The 21,542-nt window shown below is 47.6% G+C and overlaps 1 protein-coding gene across 8 annotated transcripts in view; it reads left to right on the plus strand.

Annotated features, from left to right (window-relative positions):
• The first annotated feature begins 2,485 nt into the window (after positions 1-2,485).
• The window catches only part of LOC111155504 (selenophosphate synthetase 1), a 30,202-nt gene continuing 11,145 nt past the window's right edge, over positions 2,486-21,542 (plus strand). For 4 of the 8 annotated variants that reach the window (XM_022515671.1, XM_022515675.1, XM_022515672.1 and 1 more), the window contains exons 1-6: positions 3,147-5,807; positions 11,032-11,135; positions 13,734-13,841; positions 14,725-14,879; positions 18,510-18,600; positions 20,544-20,643. In XM_022515671.1, the coding sequence (XP_022371379.1) occupies positions 5,615-5,807; positions 11,032-11,135; positions 13,734-13,841; positions 14,725-14,879; positions 18,510-18,600; positions 20,544-20,643 (751 nt within the window). In that variant the 5' untranslated portion in view covers positions 3,147-5,614. Of the gene's footprint in view, positions 2,605-3,146; positions 5,808-11,031; positions 11,136-13,733; positions 13,842-14,724; positions 14,880-18,509; positions 18,601-20,543; positions 20,644-21,542 lie in introns of those variants that run through there. The other 4 variants (XM_022515669.1, XM_022515668.1, XM_022515670.1 and 1 more) reach the window with 4 other exon arrangements.

Consider the following 21,542-nt stretch of genomic DNA (forward strand, 5'->3'; position numbering starts at 1 on the left):
ACCCAGGGAAGAAGGCTTCCAGTGAAATGGGGCTCAAATGGTTCCATTGGGGAGGACCCGGAAAAAGGTTGGTGGGAGAAAAGCGGACTGGGGGAAGCACAGAGAGGCATGCTTTTAGGGCAAAGAAGGGGGGTGGAGAGATCCAGTAGATTACCGGGTCCCAAGGTTGGATACAGACTCCGTATGAATGAAGGCATCCGTGGCTTAGTGAAGAGTCTACAGCCTCTGCCCAGAAGAATTTGCCTTCAGTTGTTGTGGAACTGCTACAGTTGGGGGTGGGGGGTGCTGGGAGAGGAAGGAGCAGGTTTTGAGGATGCTGGCCTCCCACAGATTCCGCAGGGAACAGCCTCCAGCTCGCCTAGCCATTCCACTTGGAAGCCCCGCCGGGCTCTGTCCAAGGTCTCCTTCACTTCACTTTCATCCCGAACTCCCCTTCCTGGTTAATCCTACCTCTTTCCGCGGCTTTAAACCCTATTTACATGCTGATAGACCCCACATCTGCATCTCAAACTCAGAGCCCAGCCCCCTACCCCAAGTGCCAAGCCCTAGTTTGACCAATTGCACTCTGCCTAGAATATCTGGCAGGTGCCTGAAATTGACTATTTCCAAAACCCAACTCAGCCTTAAACCTGTTTGCCTTCTCATAGTTGCTATTTCCGTTAGCATTACTACCCACCCAGTCCCCCAAAACCAGAAACCTGGGGGTCATCTTCTGCTTCTTCCTCCAAATTAAATTCCCTCGACTCTGTGCTGATTACAATTACCTCCTAATAAGAGATGTGGCCCCGTTTTCCCCTCTGGGGGAGGGCATCCTCCCAGATGTGGTACAGCCTTTTTACCAGCTCAAGTTGTAAAAACCAAATCTGACAAACTCTGGTGACTAAGGCATAAATATCAAACTCCCCAGCATGACACACCATCTCCATGCAGGGCCCTACTCACCTTGCCCCTAATCCCCCAAATCTCTTTTTTTCCCCTAGTTGTGACTTTTTTGCTTAAAAACAAAACAAAACAAAACACCTCACAAAGAAAACCAAAACCCCACAACAACTCACAAAACTTATCTCAAAAAGGAGAGGATGGAAGGAATAAAGATACTGCATCCTTCTGTCCCTGGTTCCGGAGGTCTGGAGGGTTGCCTGGGGATCCCAGGTGATTCAGAGGCAATCCAGCTTTGCCAAACACAACGTTACGGCATTCTTACACAAGTCCAACAACTCACATTAGACAATCCTGGCTTCTCTGCTCTTTTCTAACTTACTGTAGAGGTCCCGGGTGGGGGGTGGGGGGACCCATAGAGCGGAAAAGCCTGCATCAGCCGGTCTGCTAGGTTACATCACTTCTGCATCCTTACTGAGATTAAAACCCGGAGGAATCGTTCAGCAGAAATTTTAAGATTTTAAAGGGCATCTGCATAGCCTGCGAACCTGGTGCACAAGGAAAAGCACCTTTCGGTGACCGGAAACATTCCTGCCCCCAAATCCATTTAGAAAATGCTGAGCCACCCTAGAAAAGTTTGGTCGGCATTCCTGAACACTGCTTGGTTTTGAGGGCAGCCCTGAAAGACGCAGTTTTGGGAAAGCGTTTTGTTTTATTGGAATCAGCAATACATTAGAGAGTGGAAAGCCTGAAGAAAGCCTTCTCTCATGCGGAAGCTGTTCTGTCAGTGTTAATCCAGACACAGAGTTATTAGGCTGCCATGTTTACTTGGACATGTGAAGAGCAAACAATGTAACCGAGGAACCCTGAGATCGGACTCCCTACCAAGCACGCAGAACATTCAAGAAACTTTGCGGGACGTCTGCATATCCACTAAGGCTCCCGTTGGCTCCCGAGCCAGGCTAAACAATAGAAAGGAGAGACGACAGAGGTCATCATTAATCAAACGCGCCGTTTATGTTTAAAAAAAAAAAAAAAAAATCTTTCCCGTGGCAGAGGCGGCTTCCTCTCTGCTCCCACTCTTTTTCAAACTGTTTTCCACGGTCATTGTCTCCCAGCCCGAAACGACGGCGGCGCTCGGGGAGCAGGTACAGCGTCCCGCAGGGTGTAGCGCGGTGGAGCCTGGCCAGGTTTTGTAAAGCATTCCCGGCCCTTCCGGCGGGTCGAGGAAAAGTAGGTGGTGGCCCCGGCGCCAAAGGCTGCTGCCAATGCAACTCGCAACTTTTGAAATCAATCCTTTTTGCATCATGCAACGGATGCCACCGCTCCTCGGGTTTGCAACCCCCCACCCCTCCCCCGAGACCAATCATTGCCGCGCTCGGGCCTGCACATCGCCCCCGCCCCCTTCCCGGGCCGCACGCAGCCACCAAGCCGCTCCGGCCGCGGCCCGCCGCCTCTTAAAGGGCGGTAGCCGGCCCTTAAAGGCCCCTCGCGCGCGGCGCACGGCGGAGCGCGGCGGCCCGGTTCCCGGCAGGGGCCCGCCGAGCCAGGCCTAGCCCCCGCGGCGCCCAGGCGCGGCCCGGGCCCTCCCGCCCTCCGCGCCGCCGCCGCCGGGAGCGGCATTTTTATTCAGGCGACGCTTAAGGGAGCCCGGCCGCGCCCGGTGCATTGTGGGAGCGCCGGAGTCCCGTTTTCGGGAGGAGGAGGAGGGCGCAAAGCGAACCGGTAAGCGCCTGGCTTGGGGAGGGGGGGGCGCGACGCCAGGCTTAAAGGGGAATATTCGTCCGCAGGCCCATGGCGGCCGTGCAGATCCCCCTCCGGGCCGCCCGGGCCCGCCGGGAGCCGTGCACGGCCGGCGCTCTCCAGCGCTGCCTGGAGAGGGGCAGAGCCAGGGCTTGGTGGGGCCGCTTTAAAAAAGAAGCACCGCCCGCGCCGCCGCCGCCGCCGCCGCCGCGCGGAGCCGGGGAAGGAGGGAGGGAGGAAAGGGCGGGGGAGGAGTGGAGGGGGAGGGCGGCGGCGGCAACGCAGGGGTTAATTTTTTCGCCCGCCGACATTTTTGCTCGGCGGCGGCGGCGGCGGCCCGCGCGCGTGGCGGGAGAACCCAGCCCGGTCCCCGGGCGCGGCGCGCGGCCCCTCCGGGGCCCTCCCCACCCCCACGCGCGCGCCCTCCGGCCCGTCGGCGCCGCCTGACCCTTGGCGCCCGGGCCAGGCAGGCCTCGCGGGCCGGGGTCCCGCCGCGCTCGCGCCCGCCCCTCCGCGGCCGGTTAGCCTCGCGCGCCTCGCGCCCTCGCTGCGGTTGCCGCCGCCGTCGCCGGGAGAGCTGGCGGGCATGGCCCAGCCAGCGGTGCCGCGCTGCCTCGGCCCGGCCGCGGCCAGCCCGTCGCGCAGCGCCGCACAAAGAGCGGAGGCCCGGTCTGCCTTTAAAGGCGGCAGCCTGGGACTTAAGGTGTCCCCGCGTGCCGGCCTCCGCGCTCCGGCTGCGTCTTGGACGCGTGCTGCATGGAGAGCGCCCGTTCTCCGCGCGCCGGGCCTGGAGTCCACCTCTTTGTTTATTTCCTGGGCTAAGGGGCTTGGGGGTTGGGAGGTAGGTACGGGGCTGTGGCTGCACGCTCTCCCATCTCTGCTTACCGTGCTCCCCGAGCTGTGCGGCCCGCTTGGAGACCTCGGTTTAAAAAAAAAAAAAAAAAATTAAAGGTGGCCGAGAAGGAAAGGGTTAACCGTTGTCTTTAAATATTCATATCATTGTTTTAAAGGTGTAAACAGGCGGCTTCTGGGTTGAAGTGGACTGCTTCATGCTATGCACATTTACTCCCCCCCCATTAATTACGATTTCCCCAAGCACCCCCCTTCCCCCATTTTCGCACACCCACCCTCCAAAAACTAAGTTTTCAAGGTTCGGATGTGAGTGTGGATGTGTGTCCCTCGTTCCATTTCGAATTTTAAGACGCCTGAGTGCTTTCTGGACTTAAGGTGTTTTAAACTTTTTTTCTCTTAAAAATCTGGGAAAATAGAAATTACGTTTAAAAGGAAGTTAGTCGCTCAAATTCCCCGCCTCTTTCGGGAAAGGGGGGGTCGGTAGGGCTGGAGGTAGGAAAATAACTGGATGCCTCGTGAGTTGGATTTTTTTCCCCTCTGGTAGGAGTGAGGCGGTGTTAAGTGCGAGGCGTTTTGTGAGCAAAGCACTGTTGTTTTGTTCCAAACTCTTCCAAGTCAAAGTGCTATTGGACTTTTCCTAACTCTGAAATGGCTTCAGAATTCCCCTCTGGGTAATTTGCTTTGCTCTCCTGCCACCCTCCTTTTGCACAGGTGGTTTTCTTGGAGTCTTGGAAGGTTTATTCCTGCAGAGTTGTAGGTTTCAAACCGAAATGATTGCTCGCCCCCAAACATGTTTTTGTGAGGACAGTTTGGATTACTGCCTATACTCGGGCTTTGTGAGATTTATTTTATTTAGTTATTTTGTGTGTGTGTGTGTGTGTGTGTGTGTGTGTGCACGCGTGAGCGCCAGAGAGAGATTTTAAATGAGTGATGTGCTTCCCAGGAGATCAGAAACTCTATAAATGGGAATTATGTTCTTAATCATAAATTTTATAGGGGAAACTGACTCTAAAACTTGGGTGTTCGTAATCTTATGCCCAATAAAATATCAATCTGGAGGTTTGTAAAACCTGGGAGCACTTGTAAGATTCTGGTTTAACCTCAGAGACTTCAGATTTAGAAGGGTTTGCCCTAGAAACTTTTCACTGGTACCTAGTACCATAAATGCCAGTGATTTAGTACAGTTTAATTTCTCATTTTCGGTCTGCAGTGACACCGTAATGAGCAGGAGCAAGCGTATTTATTTTGTCAATGATGTGTGTGCACTGGTTGGTTGGGCAGGATGTTTGCTTTCTAGGAAAGCGCTCTGCATTAAAATATTAGAGAACTTTCCACTGCTTTCTTGGAGAAAATTAATCTTGCTGTGTTGAAAACAGCCATTCCACTTTTCAAGTTGTGTTCTTTAGTGAGGCTTCCTTAGTTTTGGATCATCTTGTACTTTTGGCTGAGAGTAAAAACATGTTTTTCTAAAATTGAATTGAGCATCATAAAGAATTTCATCAAATGCGTTTCCATCAGCATCCTTTTGCTGCAGGGTGTCTGTCTAATGGGCATTTTATTTTTCTCTGTGAGATAAGATATTAAAAGAAGATATTAAAAGGTTTTCCAGAAAAGTGCCATTAGCCTGGCCTTGTAATTTCTAAACCATAGTGCTCCTAGGTTGACAGATGCAGTGACTAGAAGTTTTCTCTTGATGCTGGCCGCCAGAGGAACCTTTGGGACTTACTGCTGAAGATGGCCTTGTGTCATGTGCCAGCTGGCACAGAGTGCCTTCTTCAGGGGAGGTGTCCTGGCTGCCCCTCAGAGCCACAGTTACAGCAACACAGACTCAGGTCTTCTCCCATAGAAGATGTCTGTGATGGTACAGTCACTTTTTAAAATGATTTGTTCTGGTTTATGCATCACTGTCATGAACTGTTGGGGCCTCTGATCGCCCTGTGCCTGTGGTCTGATGACTGCAGCTCTTTTCACACTTATTTGTCACTGTCCTGTATTCACTTGATTCTTAGCAAGTACTGGTGAGAATTCTTTTAATGGTGTCTTTGTTTTTTGGCGCGACCTAGGTGGATCTCTGAAGAAACCAGCCAGCTAGGAGAGGGAGGGGAGGAGCCCAGTTGTGAGGTGTGTGCGCCCCAGAACCATGTCTACGCGGGAGTCCTTTAACCCGGAAAGTTATGAATTGGACAAGAGCTTCCGCCTAACCAGATTCACTGAACTGAAGGGCACCGGCTGCAAAGTGCCCCAAGATGTCCTGCAGAAATTGCTGGAATCCTTACAAGAGAACCACTTCCAAGAAGATGAGCAGTTTCTGGGAGCAGTTATGCCAAGGCTTGGTATGTGAACCATTATCTCTTTTACGCTTCCCAAAAGGAAAGCATCTTGGCTACAGCTGTAGTCAATGAGTCGAAAGCCAAATTTCTGTCATCCCGTGGTGTCTTGTTCAACAAGTTTAATTTCTATAAGGATTCAAAGAGCAAAGCAACGATAACTATTCTATTATCCTAACTTATTTGGATGAAGTATTGAAAAGCATCAAGAAATGTACTCTAGCCATTTTTAAACCATTAAGTGTGCAGTTGAGACAGTTCTATTACAGTAAGAGTATTTTTTACTAAATGGAATTTTATAGTTAGCTGAGGATTAATCAGAAACTCCTTTATACCCCTGTCCTAAAATTTTCCTTACAGCTCTTGCATTCTGTCCTTTGCCCTAGGAAAGGTAGTGCATACATGTCATTGTGCGGTGCTTGGAGGGTGGTGATTGGGCTGGGGTGGGCTCTGGTGTTCCTCTGCACCGTGCCCTGTTTGATGAGCTCCAATAGGGAGGAGGGAGAAGACTAGACCGAGTCTGTGCCTGACCCTAGGACGTCATCTGGCCTGGAGAGTGTGGTGTTTTGTTTTGTTTTGTTTTTGACTAAATTCCTGATGTTTTAGTGGTTTGCCTCTTCCCAAACACAGAGTTCAGAAGGAAATTCTAGGCTCTTGGGCTATTTGTTAAGCTTTTATTGTCTGGTGTGTTAAGGACGTGGCATAAGCCCATGATCACTTGGCCTTTGGAATGTCAGGCGTGTACTCTAGAAGTTTGAATGTTTGGTGATCGTGGTGTGTGACCTGATCAGCGTTCTTACATAAGGTCTTCATTCTGTTCATTTTCACCCATTGTTTGATTGTGCAGTTCTGGCGTATAGCATTCTGTCTCACAACCCAGGATGCTTCTTTCTTCCCTGATCTGTAAAGCAGATACAAAAGCAGAGCTGCTTTGGTTGGAGGAGGGGAAACTTCACACCCCACGCTCTAGGGGCTGCAGGGCTGGGTTAGAACACCAGCATCGTCTAGCTGATGCCTAAGCATGGAGAAATACCATGTGAATGAGTTGGATTAGATGTTGGCTTACTTGTCAAAAAATAAGAATGTGCTGAGAACGCTGTCAGATAACTCTGTCAAGAGAAATAAGCTGCCAAATGGGCAAAACCAAATGCAATAGAAGCCTTATGGATACAGTAGGAATTCCTCTGGATGCTTTCCCGGTTGACCTGATGGGCATTCCATGGACTGTTAAGCACTTTGAAAATGGGTCAGGTCATTTGCTCCTTGCCTCAGCCGCATGATGCTCAGGAAGGCCGGGTAACCCATTCCGTGTCACTTGGCGAGCGAGGGTGGGGACCTGGAATCCATGTTTTCTGATTCCTCCGCTCCCCATACTGTTTTGTCGCCCAGTTTCTGTAAGTCCAGCATGTTTGCAATGAGAAAAGGGGCTGCAGGCTACATCCTAACTGTGGCAAAGGGGACAGATAGGAACAGCAAGAGGAGAGGCAGAGAAAAGCTGTTAGAAGAACACTAACACGAAGGAGTCTAGACTCCTAGCGCTTTTGAGAAGCATTTGGAAGCCATGACCTTTTCTCTCTTTTTTTTTTTAAGATTTTATTTATTTATTTGACAGAGATCACAAGTAGGCAGAGAGGCAGGCAGAGAGAGAGGAAGGGAAGCAGGCTCCTTGCCGAGCAGAGAGCCCGATGTGGGGCTCGAACCCAGGACCTTGGGATCATGACCTGAACTGAAGGCAGAGGCTTTAACCCACTGAGCCACCCAGGCGCCCCAGCCATGACCTTTTCTCAGAGAAATGCACACTCACAAAATTGAGCATTCATGGCATTCTCCAGGGGTAGAAGGACCCCAGGTTACCAGCAGATGGTGCTGAAGGAAGCGTAGTATTAAAACCTTGCCCAGAAGTGGTAACTTCTAGAGAGCCAAAGCTTTGCTTTGAAATCAACTCTAGATTCTTGTCTGGACACAGTCACTACCGAGTCACTAATGTTAATCTGAGCGACAGTGTCCTGATCTTTAGAATGAGCTAACCATACTTACGGTTTCTAAGTGTTGGAAGTACAAGAAATTATGTGCATGCGTATGTACCATGTGTATCTTTACCCAGACAGACATATAATCTATATACACAGCAGTCAGTGTGTTTATCTGTTTTTAAACTATTTCTCTAAATGAGTATCAGATTTCCTGGATCCTAAGATGGTGATAGTTGTTAAATGTATATGTGTTGATTTAGATGTTTTCTCACTAAAGAAATGTTAAAGTCGGTGTTTTTTGCCTGGGACTTAAGAACTGTCAAGTACTGATCATTGCTGGCATTGGTGCTAGTATGGTCTTTGGGGTTCTTTTTTTTTTTTTTTTTTTTTTTTTTAAGATTTTTATTTATTTATTTGACAGAGATCACAAGTAGGCAGAGAGGCAGGCAGAGAGAGTGGGGGAAGCAGGCTCCCCGCTGAGCAGAGAGCCCCATGCAGGGACCATGACCGACTGGAGCCGAATGCAGAGGCTTTAACCCACTGAGCCACCCAGGCGCCCCGCAGGGTTCTTCTTCTTGATGGATGGTTTCAGTCTTGCTGAAAACCCAAAATTCCTCTCCCCGCTGTGGTATTTGCATCTGTTACCCCCTGCCCTTTCCCTGGACTGTCCCTCCCTTTCAACTTCATCCTGGTTTTTTTAGGCCAAGGGCTCATCTCAGATGCCCTCTCGCCCCCAGTCACTGTGGACAGGTGCTGTATGAAAGAAATACCATGTGGGCCACGTGTAATTTCACATTTCCTAGAGCATTGGGTGAAATTAATTCTAACGTATTTTACTTAACCCTATATATGAAAAACGTCATTTAAACACATAATTGAGGGGTGCCTAGGTTGGCTCAGTTGTTAAGCGTCTACCTTTGGCTCAGGTCATGATCCCAGGATCTGGGATCTAGCCCCTCATTGGACTCCCTGCTTGTGGGGGGATCTGCTTCTCTCTCTCCCACTCCCGATTCTTGTGTTTCCTGCTCTCGCTCACTCTCTGTCAAGTAAATAAATAAAATCTGTAAAAGAAAATAAACGCACAGTTGATATATTATTAATGAAATGTTGGGGGTTTTGGGTAAACATGCTTAAGAGTCATCAGTTAAAATGCTCTGATGATACATATAAATAGAAATTAAATCCTTCACATATCAAATTTATTTAATTCAAATTTGGATTAACCAGATTAGAAACATTTACTTTTTCTTTAAGATTTTATTTATTTAGTTGAGAGAGAGACTGAGCACAAACGGGGGGAGGGGCTGAGGAAGAGGAGGAAGCAGACTCCCCCTGAGGGATGAGGGGCTAGATCCCAGGACCCCAGGATCATGACCTGAGCCAGAGGCAAACACTTAACCCACTGAGTCACCCAGGAGCGCTGCTGGGAAACATTTAAAGCTAACATTCAGCAACTATGTCTAATCTCTTTCAGGAGTCCTATAGTTTATACATGGAAACCCCAAAGAAAACTGTATTTCCCTCTTTCCTAAAGCAAACACTAATATCCTCAGAATGACCTGTTGGGTCATTTTAGGGAGACTCGGTATGAGTAAAATTGTGGTTCTTGCCCTCTCTCCACTTACTGTTCAAAAGCAGTCATCTGGTGAAGATTCTGGGAGGTGTGCACATACGTGTCATTTGGATGAATTATCACACGTGTCCCATCTGATGCACATGGACACTCATGACCGGGGCAGCGTGCTCTGTGGTCACACATCCCTGAGACTTGCCACCTGGATACCGCCTTGCCATCTTGTGTGCTGGAAATCAGCCCGCCTTCACAGAGCGTGACTGTTTATTAAACTCAATTTTTATTTGTGCATTAATAATGGATCAAGGCCTGAGAATATGAGGCGCCACTGTGACGCAGCCTCTCGCGGGTTCTTTGCCATGGCAGTGCGGAGATGGTCGTGCCGCGGCAGTTTTACTCCCTATAAGAGGTGCTCATGTGTTCGTTTCAACGTGAAGATACGATTCATTCTTGTTCCATTTGGAATTCTGAGTTTAGAGGGTGCCATCCGCTTGCTTCCTTTGGTATTTTAACCAGATTTTTTTTTCCACCTTTGGCTGTCGTGCTGCCAAGTTGACATCCTCCTAAGGGGGCAGGATGGTGTCCTTTTGAGAGAGGGGAGGGAAAGCACTCTGTATTCGGCTTACTTGGTGGGAAGGCCAGTCTTAATTTGAAAATGGCCCCCTTACAGGTGACTTCCAAAGTAATGTTACCTATTGTATCTCAGTTTTGACTATTTCTAAACCGATTTCAGTAAAAGGGAATTATTTCTAATTAGATCATCCACTGTCCGTATTGTCTTTCTAAATGTTCAGTAACAATTTTTAATAAATTGAAGTATTTCCTGCAGGCTTGTTTAGCAAAATATTTTTCCCTATTTATAGCATTAGTAAAGATGACATTTACAAGTTTTCCACAAGAGAAATAACATGGGATTTTAAAGTTTCCTCTTAAAAAACACTTTTGGGAACCTACATACCAGATCCCATAAGTACCAGTGTCTGTCCAAGCTTGATTGGAAACAATGAATACCTGTTCTGACTTTGTCCTTCTCTCTTTCCTTCCTCTTTCTCTCTCGTTCTCCCTCTCTTGCTCTCACTTAAGCTTATTTATTTATTTTTAAGTAATGTCTACACCCAACATGGGGCTTGAACTCACGACCCTGAGATCAAGAGCCACATGACTGAGCTGGCAAGGTGCCCTCCCCACCTTTGTCATTTTCATTTTTGACTAAAATGGAGAAGTAATAATAACATTTCTTATATATGAAAGATTTTACACATTTTCCATTGGGAAAAATAGAATAATGCCTAAAGATCTGCTCAAAAAGTAATGTAGTTAAGACAACCCAAGTTCCTCTGATGCTTTCTTGTCTTTAAAGAAATTCTCTGTGGTGCCAGCCCAGATGATGCAGTGATACAAAGGAAAAATGTCCATTGGAGGCACCATTAAAGTCTAAAAATTGTACCATATTGAAGTTGAGTATTATGACTAACAAATCGTATTCTCACTTTCCATCTTAAGCTAGTTATGTTTCACGTTTATTTCAGTTCCTGTCTCGATAGGAAACACATTGCCTTATTGGCAGGGCGCAGTGCTCTGTAAGCGTCGTGCGTGAAACTGCTCCAGGTCCCAGGACTGATGGTATAAAATGCAATGACTTTTCCTTTTGGTTTCTGGATGCTGACAACTTTCATCTTTGCAGGCATTGGAATGGATACTTGCGTCATTCCTTTGAGGCATGGTGGTCTCTCTTTGGTTCAAACCACGGATTACATCTATCCTATCGTCGATGACCCTTACATGATGGTGAGTTTGGCCCGGGTGTGTGTTTGCATCTGGAACTGCTTGTTGGTTGGGTTTGGGGCTGGGCCTGGGGCCTTTGCTTTCCATACACGTGTGCCAGCTGTCGTCATCCTGCCGCCCGCCTGCCTTCCGCACTCACAGCCATTGGGTTTGCCCTGCTCACACTCGGTACCTGGCAGAAGGCAGTGGAGGCAGGTGCGGGGAGCTGCTGTGCCACGCTTGGACCTGCGTGTGTGTCTGTGCGTGAACACCTGTTGCGTCCTCAGCATGTCTGCTGATGGACGTGTTTAGCGTTTTCTTCTTTCTTCCTCTCTCTGACATTTGTAAATTCCACATTCCTGTGTTTCAGGCTTCATCACACTCAGTAGCAGGACTGATGTTTCCTTCATAATAAATAAATAAACAGCTTAGCATCTCACCATAGTTAAGCTATTGGACATTGATTCTGACTCTGGTCACTACGCACCTCAGGGTGTCATGGGTCACTGTGTAGAATGCATATCTGAACTGTGGCGTTAAGTTCCTGGCTACTGACAGTGGCCTGCCTAGATGTAGTTCCAGATAGCTCGGTGCCTGGCTATGCCAGCAACCCCCTGGTCTGCCTGACTTTAACCCTCTACCCTCCTGGACAAGGAGCCAATGAAGAGATGGGGAGCATCGTGCTGTTAAGCAATGGTCCTCCCTGGGGCGCCTGGGTGGCTCGGGAGTTAAAGCCTCTGCCTTTGGCTCAGGTCATGATCCCAGGGTCCTGGGATCGAGCCTCACGTCGGGCTCTCCACTCAGCAGGGAGCCTGCTTCTTCTTCCCTCTCTGCCTGTCTCTCCACCTACTTGTGATCTCTGTCTGTCAAATAAATAAATAAAATCTTTAAAAAAAAAAAAAAAGAAAAGAAATTGTCCTCCCTTTGTGCCAGGGGCATTGGACTCAAGCCACACATGCATAGGGACTTGGACCCTGAGACAACTAAGTATGGGGAAGAGGAAAGGCGCTTCTCAGGTGCCAGTGACAGGCATACAGTTGACTAGAAACCTGTCCGGCCTCTGCGTGACCATCTGTTCTCTCCTCTGGAGCAGGACTCCTGAGAGACCGGTGCCCTACCTGACCAGGCAGTGGAGGCAGCTAGGACCAGAATTCAGCCTTTAGCCAGCATCTCTCTCTTTTTTTCTTTTTTAGATTTTTTTTATTTATTTGACAGAGAGAGGGAGAGAGCATAAGCAGGGGGAATGCCAGAGGGAGAGGGAGTAGGCTCTCTGCTGAACGAGGAGCCCGATGCGGGACTCAATCCCAGGGCCCTCGGATCATGACCTGAACTGAAGGCAGACACTTAACTGACTGAGACACCCAGGCACCACTAGCCAGCATCTCTTAAAAGCATGAGAGGGGACAACATGGCTGCAGCCCCAAGCAATGGCAGGCATCTCCGAGTTGCCAAACCTCCATTGCCCCTGTCACTTCCAAGCTCACTGCCGATCTGCCAGGAACTCGTAAGAAAACCTCAACGAGCATTCAGCCAGCTGCTGAAATGATCATACTTGGGAATTTGATTATCCTTGTGTCAGAAGGATAATTTGACATTTTCTCCTTCACTGTCTAGAAATGACAACTTGCATTTATTACTTATTTATTTAGGAGGTGGTGGGGAGGACAGAGGGAGGGAGAGAATCTCAGGCAGTCTCCACGCCCACGGTGGGGCAGAGCCCTACATGGGGCTCAGTCTCCTGACCCTAAGATCATGACCTGAGCTGAAATCAAGACTCAGACGCTCAACACACTGCACCACCCCGGTGCCCTTACTTTTTTTTTAAAGATTTTATTTTTAAGTGATCTCTACACCCAACAGGGGGCTCAAACTTACAACCCTGAGATCAAGAGTCATGTGCTGCACCCACTGAGCCAGCCAGGTGCCCCTGACAACTTATATATTTAAAAACTCTGCAGTAGAGATAAACATTTATTTTCAGATTTCTATTGAATTGAAGTTCCTTACTAAATAATATAGTTTATTGGAAATGCTTTTTATGTGCTTTAGAAAACAATCTGACTTCAGGCCTAGATGTTTTTTTCTCTCTTCTGTTTTTTGATTTCTCAAGCAAGATGTTTTTCCTGTTTATCTTATACAGCCTTGAAGAGAAACTACTGAAATGTCTCCCTCCCTGTGTTATAAAAACCATCTTCTCTATAACCAATAAAGTCAACATATTTTTAGAGTCTGTTCAGGATACGTGGCTGTTTCCAAGTTGTTAGGACATTTGTTTTCCAACTTTTTCATTCCCTAAGCTCTCCTCTCAGACCCATCAGCTCCCACCTTGCTCGCCCCAGCATCTGCTCTCCACCCCCATTCCCGCATCTAAATAAATGGCATGCTTCCCCCAATATTCAGAGTGGGAAGGAACATGGAAATTATGTGTTCTGCACAAGAAAGAAGAGGTAGTCCCAGGAATGCCTGAGAAAGTGAAGGAATGGCCTCGTGGTTGTGTGATAAAGGACACAGAAAGCGGGGACCCTGTCCCTGGAAAGTCCCTGAGTTGTCCTGGGAGGCACTCTGTAGGCACACACGGAAAGTCCCCTTGTTGTCCTCTCTCACGCCTCCCCTCTCTTCCAGGGCAGGATAGCATGTGCCAACGTCCTCAGTGACCTCTACGCCATGGGGGTCACGGAATGTGACAATATGCTGATGCTGCTCGGAATCAGTAATAAAATGACCGACAGGGTAAGTGGTCTGCTGACTTGCTGGTGTCACTGGACTGGTTAGTCCTTCGTCCCCCATCTGTAATGGAAGGCGCCTAGCTGCACGCCTGTCCTCTTCGATCGGGTTCCCCATTTATTTTTTGGCAGCTACCCGTGAATTAAAATAGAGACTCTGGCCTATTCTTGTTCTCATTTCCACCACCTGCTTCCCTTTCTCTCTTCCAGGTAGACTGAAGCCAAGACAGGCATGTTTGTTTGCTTTACTAAAGTTGATGTGGCCCAGGCCTACCCTTACAGACCCAGGGTGTGCCCCACGTAGGGCAGGTGCCTGTCTCCGCTGGCTGATGGGGTCCTGATTGGTGACACGGCGGGGTGCCCCGTGCAGTCGCGTGCTCGCACAGCAGTGTTTGAGGCCTTGCTGCCAAACCTTGTCCTTTGACACAGGAATGATTTCCATGTAGATTTTAAAAGGTACCTGTTTTTGTGCCCCAGATACAGGTTTGCCATACCTCGTAGAAATTAGAGCTGGTCATTGCTTCCACACATTTGGAGGAGGGCGTGTGGACGCATGCGAAGCTAGTCCTGGCATTCTTCAGGACCCCTTAAAGAGCTGGCTCTCAGATGTGGGCAGACCTGTGGAGCCATCAAATTCCAGTTTTTAATTCCGTGATGTCTGGGCTCTATTCACGTCGTAACCTAGAGCGCCTTCCAACTTCTGATAAAAAATGGCTACAGTGTCAGCGCTTCCCTGCTTCTTCCTCTGATCCCCCACCCTGGCTGTAAACCACAGGACCCCCTGTAGGATTTTATGATCCTTTTTTTTTTATAACTGTAAGCGTAGATTCTCTTTTCTGGGTTTTGAACTGAATTACGTGACTTTTAATTTGTGTTCTTTTAAACCCTAGGAAAGGGATAAAGTGATGCCCCTAATTATACAGGGTTTTAAAGATGCAGCGGAGGAGGCAGGAACGTCTGTGACGGGTGGCCAGACGGTGTTAAACCCCTGGATCGTGCTGGGAGGAGTGGCCACAACTGTCTGCCAGCCCAATGAATTCATCATGTAAGCATATTTTGTTTTCCCATCACCTGGCCTGGTTCTCCCTTTCTTTTCTTTTTTTGTAAAGATTTATTGAAATACTAATTCACATCCCATCAGTGGTGTTTCACAGTTACATACCTGTCACCAGCGAGGATTGTAGAACGTTTTGTCACCCCAGCTGGGGACCCATCCCCCTTCGCTGTCACTCCACGTTCTCCGACTCCCATTTTGCCCGCTTTCACTTCATGTGACTCTAGCATGCTGTTTTTAAGGGTCATGGTTTTGTGGCACATAGCAATACTTTATTCCTATTTTTTTAAATTTTGTGGGGTTTTTTTAATTGAAGTCCAATTCATATAACAAAATTCACATCACATAAAATTCAACTTTTTAAAAAATTTTATTTTTTTGCTTATTTGTTTATTTATTAGAGAAAGTAGAAGGTGGAGCAGAGGGGGAGGGAGGCAGGCAAGCAGACTCGTTCAGAGCACAGAGCCTGATATGGGACCTGAGCCAAAACCGGAGTTAGATGCTTAACTGACTGCCAAGCACCCCACAAAATTCAGCTTTTTAAAATATATTCTTCACTGGTTTTTAGTATTAACAAGGTTGTGTACCCATCACCACTGTCGAATTCCAGAACATTTCGATCACTCCAAAAAGAAACCTTATGTCTATAAGCAGTCACTCCCAACTCCCTTCTCCCCCTCTGTTCTGGAAACCACTGATCTACTTTCTGCCTTGTGAAGTTGCCCATTTTCACCATTTCTGCTAAGTGGAAAAATGGAATCCTAGGCCCTGTCAGTATTTTGGGTCTGGCTGCTTTCAGTTAGCGTGACGTTTCCAGACTCCGTGTCATGGTGTGTGTCACTGCTTCGTGCCATTTTATGGCTGGATGACACTCCATGGTATGATCGACCAGCACGTGTTCACGTGTTCACAGTTGATGGACCTTTGGGTTGTTTCTACCTGTTACAGATGCTGCTGCTGTGAGCCTCTATGTGCCAGTTTTTGTGGACGTAACATTGCATTTCCCACGGTGATGTACCTGAGAATTACCGGGTCACGTGGTAGCTGCGTAGCTTGAGCCACTGTCACACTGGTTTCTAACAGTGGCACCATTTTACATCCAAAACCGCACGCAGCGTAGGAGAACACCTGTGTCCACATCCTCACTAGTCCTCATTCCCCGGTCTGCGTGTTTAAGAATAGTTATCCTTGCAGGCGTGAGGGCATCTGCGTCCCTCTGTGAAACTGGCATTTCCCTGCTAGCTGATCGTATGATCTGTTCATGTGCTTTCTGGTCATTTCTAGATCTTCTAGATCTCTCTCTCTCATTTTTTTTTTTTTTTGAAGGATTCGCTGAACATAAGTTGTTAACTATACATGTTTGATGTCTTATTAAGAAAATGTCCTATTTTATGAAAAAAGAAGAAACTCCATTTATTTTTATTTTTATTTTTTTTTAAATTTTATTTATGGGAGAGGGCAGGTGAGCATGAGCAGAGCAGGGCGCCTGATGTGGGGCCGCCTGAGCCACCCGGGCACCTGTTCGCCTTTTTGCTGTGCATGAGTACTTAAGTACTAGCAGGCGCCGTGTTCACATGACTCGTGTTCAGAAGATAGACATCTGCAGTGCCAGGGCTTCCCCTCCCCCTCATCACCGGTTTCCCTTACTGGGCGAGGGAGCCACTTGTGCCGAGTTTGAGCCAATTTACTATTGACCTTTAGATTATTCAGTTTATTTTGACTTTGCAGATGGTACTTCATTGTAACCTGATACGTACATCATTTTGCATGTGCGTGACTCTTGGTAAGAACTTCTTCAAAAAGAATGGCTAGGTCAGATATACGTGCAGAGTGATCATCCTCGATCTCTCCAGACTGGCCTGTGGAGAGGCTCAGCCTGCAGGGAACAAGAGTGTCCCGGCCCCCACCTCCCCACCAGCGCTGCGTGCAAACCTCTTGTTCTGTTTGGTGGCATAAACCTTACTCCTTCGTGATGCAATTGAGCATGTTTTTCATATATTCATGTCTTTTGTCCATTTTTTAATTGATGGGAGCTCCTTTTAGAGACATTTTCTGGGGGCGCCAGGGTGGCTCAGTGGGTTAAAGCCTCTGCCTTCGGCTCTGGTGATGATCCCAGGGTCCTGGGATGGAGCCCCATATTGGGCTCTCTGCTCAGCAGGGAGCCTGCTTCCCCCTCTCTCTCTCTGCCTGCCTCTCTGCCTACTTGTGATCTCTGTCTGTCAAATAAATAAATAAAATCTTTTAGAGACATTTTCTTTTTTTAAAGATTTTATTTATTTGACAGACAGAGATCACAAGTAGGCGGAGAGGCAGGCAGAGAGAGAGGAAGGGAAGCAGGCTCCCTGCTGAGCAGAGAGCCCGATGCGGGACTCGATCCCAGGACCCTGAGATCATGACCTGAGCCGAAGGCAGCAGCTTAACCCACTGAGCCACCCAGGCGCCCTAGAGACATTTTCTGATAGCTTTCACATAACGGGTCTTGCATTTTACTTACACCAGAGTTTTGTTTTCCTGTGTTATGTGTTGCTGGTTCTCAAGCTTCCACACAAGAGAGGACAGAAGATCCCAGGGTCCATCTGCCTCCCACATTGCAGCTTTTTGGTAGAAAAAGAACTTAGGCCATTGCAAAAATGAGAGAGGAAAACATAACAAAACAAGCTTCAGTGGGTTTTTTTGGTCAACAGTGCTATGTTTGTCAGACAGGAAAGAGCCTGCCCACCTGGGTATATTTGCCTCCAGTAGTGCCCGTGAACTTGAAAATCACCCAGCAGTTGTGGGTAGTCATGTTTGTGGCTGGCACATGACCTGTGCCGTCTACGAACCTACCAGCGCTGAGGTGTGGCTGAGTCACACCTGAAAGACACTAATGTCTTAAGGCCTAGTTTTTGGAAGAGGAGTTTCTTAGATACCGTTACCAGGTGAACATTTTTCAAAGCTAACAGTGGATAGAGAGATCGCAGGGTGAGCTGGGGAGCTAGTGGTTGATTTTAAGTCTGTGCCCCTGGCTTGGTGACCCAACGTGGGTGAGTATCTGAGTCCTCTCCCGTCAGAGGACAGAGTGGCTGGGTGGTCAGCTTGAACCGACATCAGGAAGACCGGCAGTGAGGACGCAGTGTGACAGGGGTTTCACTTGGGGGGTCGGTCTTTGTGTTTTTAGGGTTGGCCTGTCTGTCTGCATGCCAACTAGGGAACTTAGTGTTGGTCAGTTTGAATTTGAGAACTTTGCTGAAATCACCAGAACATTAGACTCACCGGTTGGAGCCTCATCCCACTGCGTCTCTACTTCACAAGTGATAGTGAGAAACGGGCTTGGTGTCAGAAGTCTTGTTGCCCCAGAACCATGGTGCGTCCCTACTAAGGACTACACACGGTGTGGCCCGATGAGACCTTTGCCTTCGAAGGCTGTGGTCTGCTTCTTTGTCCACTCCTTGGGGGTGTGGGCAATCCTGTAGGTAATTTGCAGACTCTTCAGTCCTTTCAGTGTTTCTGCTCCAGCAATGGCCTCAGTGGCAAGTCTCAAGGAAGGTTCTACTGCTGTTTTACCAGCCTTTTCTTCCTCCTGTTCTATTGCTAGTGAGTTACCTCTTTGATTACACTGAACTGCCTTGTTCTTTTCTTCAGGCCAGATAACGCGGTGCCGGGGGATGTGCTAGTGCTGACGAAGCCCTTGGGGACGCAGGTGGCCGTGGCTGTGCACCAGTGGCTGGACATTGTGAGTGGAGGACCGCCTGGGGGCGGGGTGGACAGCACTCTGACGGGTGTGGAGAGCAGGGCGTTCACTCTGCTCATCAGGTCGGGCGAGTGTCTCCTTGGTCTGCTCATGTCAGAGTACGCTTTCTCCAGACGTGTCTGCTCTGGAGCGCTTGCTGCGCCTTAGATGCATTCGCACGTTTCAGATCTAAATCGTCCCCGTGTCTTCACTCTGGCTTCCAGAAATGAGCTCCTTCAGTTCCACCACCAGAGAGTAGGATATCAGCCATGTCCTTCACAGATTCTAGGGGCTGTCTTCTTTTATTAAATCAGAGTTCCACATATCGAGTGCTTTATCTTCCGTGTCTTAAGCATCACTAAAAGAAATCATAGGAGAATATATGGAAAGTGTAGTGTTTGGGGTATAAATACAGGCAGCGTTGTTGACAATTTAATTTTTTCATGAGGTGTTTGGTTGTGTTGTCTTTTTAAACTAATTAGTAACTCAAACATTTTGATAAATAATTATCTTGTAGAGAAAGCCTCTAGAATATGAAGATATTTGTCCTGAGTCACTTTTCTCCTGAGCTATGGTCACACTTCATTTAGGGATCTTCTCCTTACTACAACAATTAAAAAATTATTACAGTTGTGGCATATCCTCACATAGCTTGGTGCTTTTAATTTCTGCCGCTGTCATCTGAACTACCATTTCTGAGAAACAGTTGAAAAAGAATAATAATTTTATGTTATTGATCAAGCAGATATATCTTCCTTGATATGCAGAGTAGAGAAAAATCTCTAAGCCACTTCCTTGAGTTACTTTTCCCTTCCATCCAGTGAAGAGGGGAGACCTCCCATCAGGTACGATCTCTAAGTCAGATCGGAAGGCCATAACTGGCCAGCAGTCCACAGTAACTCTCCATGCGACTGGCCAGGTCTGAGTCTCTTAGCAAGGAAGCAGGTGAGGCAGAGGAGCCTCTAAGATGAGGGGTTTGGGATCCTTCTCCCTACCCCCGACCTGACACCACCTTTACTTTTTTGTTTTGTTTTTTTTAATGCTCAGAATTGGAAAGAGCAAGATCCAAAAATTACATAAACACATAATGCCCTTTCATAGAGGTCAGAAGCAACCAAAGAGTGTATTGTTTTGGCATCTATATGTACGAGAATACTTCATTTTGTATGGTAGGAGAAAGAGGAGTATAAAATTTCATTAGTTGTTAGCTCTGGGGGAGATACGGGGAGCTGTGGGATAAGGGAGGAGCACCTGGTTGGACTTCAGTGACTGCATTGGGTGGTGGATTATTTGGTGTTATAAAAAAACCCAAATGCCTGGATGATGGCCACTCATGGAGCAGGATGATAGTATCATGATGCTAGAGTCTTTGGAAATCAGACTGAGGAAAAAGGAAACTTCTTTTCTCCTGACCTTTGTGACCTTCTTTGTGGTTACCCAAGGCTGTCCTCAGGGCACATGCAGTCAGAGCTGTTTTCGCCCTCGTTTGTCCATCAAGATGGCTCAGTGCAGAATTTGGGTAAAGTCAGTAAAAGTATAATTGTACGAAAATGCAGGTCATCAGCTTGTTAGAGGAGAGCGGCAAAGGACATTGGGAACTATTCCCAGAGTGATCTGCGCCCTTCCATGGAAAGAAGCCGCCCTGGCGCTCGCGCAGCCTCTCTCTGCGGCCCTGTGTCCTGCTGGGCTTACGTGGCCAGGAAACTGCATGACTGGACCACAGAAGAGGGGGGTTGAAAACAGAAAAGATTGTATGATTCAGCGTCCAATGGGGGCACCTAAAACACTGGTCACAGGAAGTGAAATTTGGAAACTTAACTTTATGTACAAAATTAGGTAAACAAAACCCCCAGAAGATGACCCCCCCAAATATTCTTTCTTCAAGTGGTTAGAAGACTAATCACATTTTCCCCCCTTTTCCTCCTAACCTCTGTTCCTGTTATTAGCCTGAAAAATGGAATAAGATCAAACTAGTGGTCACCCAAGAAGACGTCGAGTTGGCATACCAGGAGGCAATGATGAACATGGCGAGGCTCAACAGAACAGGTATTGGGGTGGGAGGGCTCGTCTGGTTATGGAGCGGTAACTTGCTCAGGGCCCCACAGTGCTTTAGTGGGGACCCGGGGTTTGAAACTACAGCTTATAACACATTCAAGTATTATTATCTATCGTCTCTGAACAGTTAAGTAAGAGATTGAGGCTATTCCACAGTCTTTATGCACCGTAAGTGAGTGAGTGCTTTGGTACCACACTGTTTCAAAAGCAGATTAAAATAAAACAGGAAAGTTCAAGAACCACAATTCATCTTCCAGAAAGCAGCAAGGCTTGCCAAGGGAATTACTTGATATAGTTCAAGCATCTTATACTCCCTCCCCCCTTTTTTGGCTTTCATATGGATGTAGAAAATATCAGGCATGTTGTGTAATTAAGAAGGAAGCTCTTCTCCTGGGTCCTTGAAGTCCTGACCTCTGACATGCCAGAGGAAGTGTTTCTAGAAAAGCATCTGTGCAGATGATTTGGAAGTGAACCAGCACATAGAATGTCAGCTTCCAGAGGACGGGGGTTTCCACTGGTTTTGTTCACTTTGGTGGCCCCGGCACTTCAAAGAACGAGGGACTCGTTCTCACTGTAGGTCTTCGTTAAATATGGACCAGATGAGTTCACTTTGTATACCACGTGCTAGCTTTCTTTATGGTGCCTCACAGACCTTTTTTTCATAATCATGAGAACTCGACCTTGTTTCTCCCCTTTGTCCAAGAGGAAATGCATTAATATGGGCAGATCCTCTTCTCAGACCCAAAACTGTATAACTATAAACACTGCTCTTTCTCCAGTACCACATTTCATCAATGTTGATAAAATCAGTGATGGAAATTTTTATGATTTTTTTTTTTTTTTTCTGGAAATACCAGTTTTCTTTCTCATCATTATTGGCATGTTGTATT

The sequence above is a fragment of the Enhydra lutris genome, unplaced genomic scaffold, assembly GCF_002288905.1.
Source record: "Enhydra lutris kenyoni isolate GAN:26980312 unplaced genomic scaffold, ASM228890v2 scaffoldscaffold42, whole genome shotgun sequence".
NCBI classification, from domain to species: domain Eukaryota; kingdom Metazoa; phylum Chordata; class Mammalia; order Carnivora; family Mustelidae; genus Enhydra; species Enhydra lutris.